The sequence below is a fragment of the Berghia stephanieae genome, chromosome 11, assembly GCF_034508935.2.
Source record: "Berghia stephanieae isolate SIO BIC M18660-M18661 chromosome 11, UCSD_Bste_1.3, whole genome shotgun sequence".
Classification (NCBI taxonomy): Eukaryota; Metazoa; Mollusca; class Gastropoda; order Nudibranchia; family Aeolidiidae; genus Berghia; species Berghia stephanieae.
In genome coordinates, this window is record NC_088370.1 from 36,209,653 (window position 1) to 36,212,784 (window position 3,132).

The following is a 3,132-nucleotide window of genomic DNA, read 5'->3' on the forward strand; positions in this document are numbered from 1 at the left end:
GATAACCTAAATATCTCCTTATTTTAAATGAAACTGATCCATATGGGTAGAATAGCGGCTATGTGGTCTTGCAGTATGACACTCGCTTTCGGATCGGAAGGTCCTGGGTTCGAGCCTCGCTCAACGCATGGTTGAGTCCTTGGAAAAGACTCTTTACTGGCATTCTCTCACCGTACTCAGGTGTAAAATGAGTCCCTGGCCGTCAACAGTGTTGTCTCCGTCCGAAAAATTTGTAATATCGCTTAACTGCTGTCATGTCTCGTTCTACAGGTTACATGTTGCTGTTGGTCAGGGACCCCTTGTAAAGCGCTTTGAGCACATTTAGTGGATATTGCGCTATATAAATGCTCTTTGTCTATCCAATAGTCACTAATGTATTACAATAACGTTGGTCTTTATTTTTTTCAAAGACAGGAACCCTAAATAAAATCTAAATAAATTTTCACTCATATTTTCTTACCTCCACCCCTACCTCTACTCCTCCCACTTCCATCCCAACTTCCTGTAGGAAACGCATCCCCACTCAGCAATGGTGGCTGAAGTTACGCACCCTGCTGCGTATCCTGGCCAAGCACGGAGTAAAGGCCTACGTGGCAGACCAGGCCATCATGAAGGATATAGACGAGTATGAGGAAGACGCTTTCTAATCTCTGATGGATGCTGGGATAGATGTTAGACGATAATCTTATAGACAATATTATTCCCATGATGCAATATGTAATTGGTAAATGACTAGGGTATTTATGCACCCTTGTTCGACATTGGTACTAAAGATGAGACAAAATACTTTCACTATATTCCATATTTATATCTGTCTCCTTTAACTCACTCAACCCTAACGCCGACTTTCTTGGGATTTGGCAGAGGCTACTTTTAGTCCATCATTGTTTACTTACGTATCATTCATGCTTCTATTTATTACTATTATTTGATATTAACATGGTAGCGGTGGTTGAATAATAAGCTATTTACATATAACTCCCATAGTTGGCAGAGAGTCACTTACTGTGTCTTCTATCCTCCTTCATCTGTTTTCCAACTTGCTTTCTGCCTTTGTCTTGGGATGAGATGACTTGTCCTCTCCCTGGCTGAAAGGGAAACAGTCAAATGTATAGTTAGTTTTGGGAGATGATATTTTTTTGTCCTTGTTAATCATCTCTCTGTTATGTACTGTTTTTTTTGTTTTTTTTTTTAACATATGATTTGTAAACATTTTAGTTTATTCCCTTTAGTGGGATTTTGTGCTGGTGTCTGGGTGAGACTTTTAGGTGATTTCAAACTAAGTACACTGATAGTGTGCTCTTGGAATCTACTGTTCCCTATTTGAACCAATTCCCCTTTGTCTTACTTTTTCCTCAAGTCCTTTTAATTGTACATCTAGAATGTTTTTACTATCCAAATTTCATCCTTTTTACTGGCGGTGATATGATCTAAGCGGGTGGTTGGATGGGAGCATCACCCTTGAATCATATACCTATGATGTTCGCATGGGTGTACGATCCGATAGTGATGTCGTTTCTTCTTCTCTTTACTAGCCTATCCTGCTTCTTTGGTTTGTGATTGTATTTTTGACAGGGGATATTTTTTTTTCTGTAAATCTTCTGCCTGTTTGTTCTTGGTTATTTATAATTTAGCTTATGATATCTTTAGGTTATGATTTTGATTTACATTTGTACTATTTTTGTTAGATTGCTTGTTTTTTTGTTTCAGCGGTCTCTCATATAACCTCAATTGTGTTGGAAGAGACCTAAAGCAACAAACAAACAAAAAGATATGATCTAAATGTGCTGCAAGCGCCGTCAAACCCTTAAAAACAAACAAAAACATTATTTACCTATCATTAATGCCTCTATTATTTATTCTTAACATGGTAACGGTGGTTGAAGTTGAATAAGCTATGTACATATAACAAGAAATGAAATGAGTAGAAAAGTGCCAGAAGACAATAAAAAAATAAAAACACTTTGTGGTGATGGGGGTTCGAACCCATGACCACACTGTTATGACATCTCACCTGGCCGCGATAGGGACACTGGGACACTGCCATAGACGCCATCCACCATCCACCACTCCTCACTTCATTTCTTGTTCTTATTGACATATTGCCCGGTCCTTCACTTTTCTGATATGTACAAAAACCAGTTTTCGTCTGGATTGTGCAGCTGATTCATACCAAAAATATCAGAGAGAGAGGGGATTTGATGGAGGTAAAGGCCAGGATTGAGTGAGTAAAAAACGGATATATCATGTATATTATGCTTTGAATGTGAGAGGATGCTTGACATGTAGCTTATCATTATCAGTCACAAGCACTTTGGTCTCATTCAATTTTTTTTCTCTCTATCCAATCAAAATGCTGATGTTAGTAGATTATTTAGGCGGCAAGAAGTGGAGAGGAATTTTCCAGCTTTCCATGCTAGGCTGAGATCTCTGATAGTGTCTTTCTATCCCCCCATATACATACACATGCCTGTCGTCCATTGACCCTCTCCTTACCACATTCATCAAAATCGTCACATTTGTTACGATACAATATCATCATCATCATCATCAAGTGCCAGGCCTGTTGCAGACATCGGCGATCATGTCCCTCCAACCATATCTGTCCTCAGATCTTCTCCATCTATTCCCTATTTGAACTTTTTCCCTTTGTATTACTTTTTCCTCAAGTCTTTTTAATCGTACATCTAGAATGTTCATCCTATTTACTGGCGCTGATATGACCTAAATGTGTTGCAAGCGCCGTAAAACCCTTAAAAACGAACAAAAACAAAAACAATGGGTAGTTCAATGCTTTCTGGCTCCATGGGCCATACGGTCCAAAATTACATCGTGATGGGTGAACTTTACTTTCATTGTCGTCCCATGTTTTCAAACAATACAGTGTCGATGACTGGGTGGGGTTCTTGACCTCCTATAGTGGGCAGGGAGGCACTTACTGTGTGCTCTTGGAATCTACATCTGTTCCCTATTTGAACCAATTCCCCTTTGTCCAACCTTTTTTTGAGTGTATAGTTCTTTAATTGTAATTCTAGAACTTTTTACTATCCCATTTTCTTCTTTTTTTTACTGGCGCTGATATGGTCTTAATGTGTTGTCTGTAAAACCCTTAAAAAACAAACAAAAACAAAA

At 38.7% G+C, this 3,132-nt stretch overlaps 1 protein-coding gene across 4 annotated transcripts in view; it reads left to right on the forward strand.

The window, feature by feature from the left end:
* The window catches only part of LOC144956747 (ATP-dependent 6-phosphofructokinase-like), a 58,481-nt gene extending 55,349 nt beyond the window's left edge, over positions 1 to 3,132 (forward strand). For all 4 annotated transcript variants that reach the window (XM_078887427.1, XM_078887429.1, XM_078887430.1 and 1 more), the window contains one exon: positions 509 to 3,132. In XM_078887427.1, the coding sequence (XP_078743553.1) occupies positions 509 to 647 (139 nt within the window). In that variant the 3' untranslated portion in view covers positions 648 to 3,132. The remainder of the gene's footprint in view (positions 1 to 508) is intronic.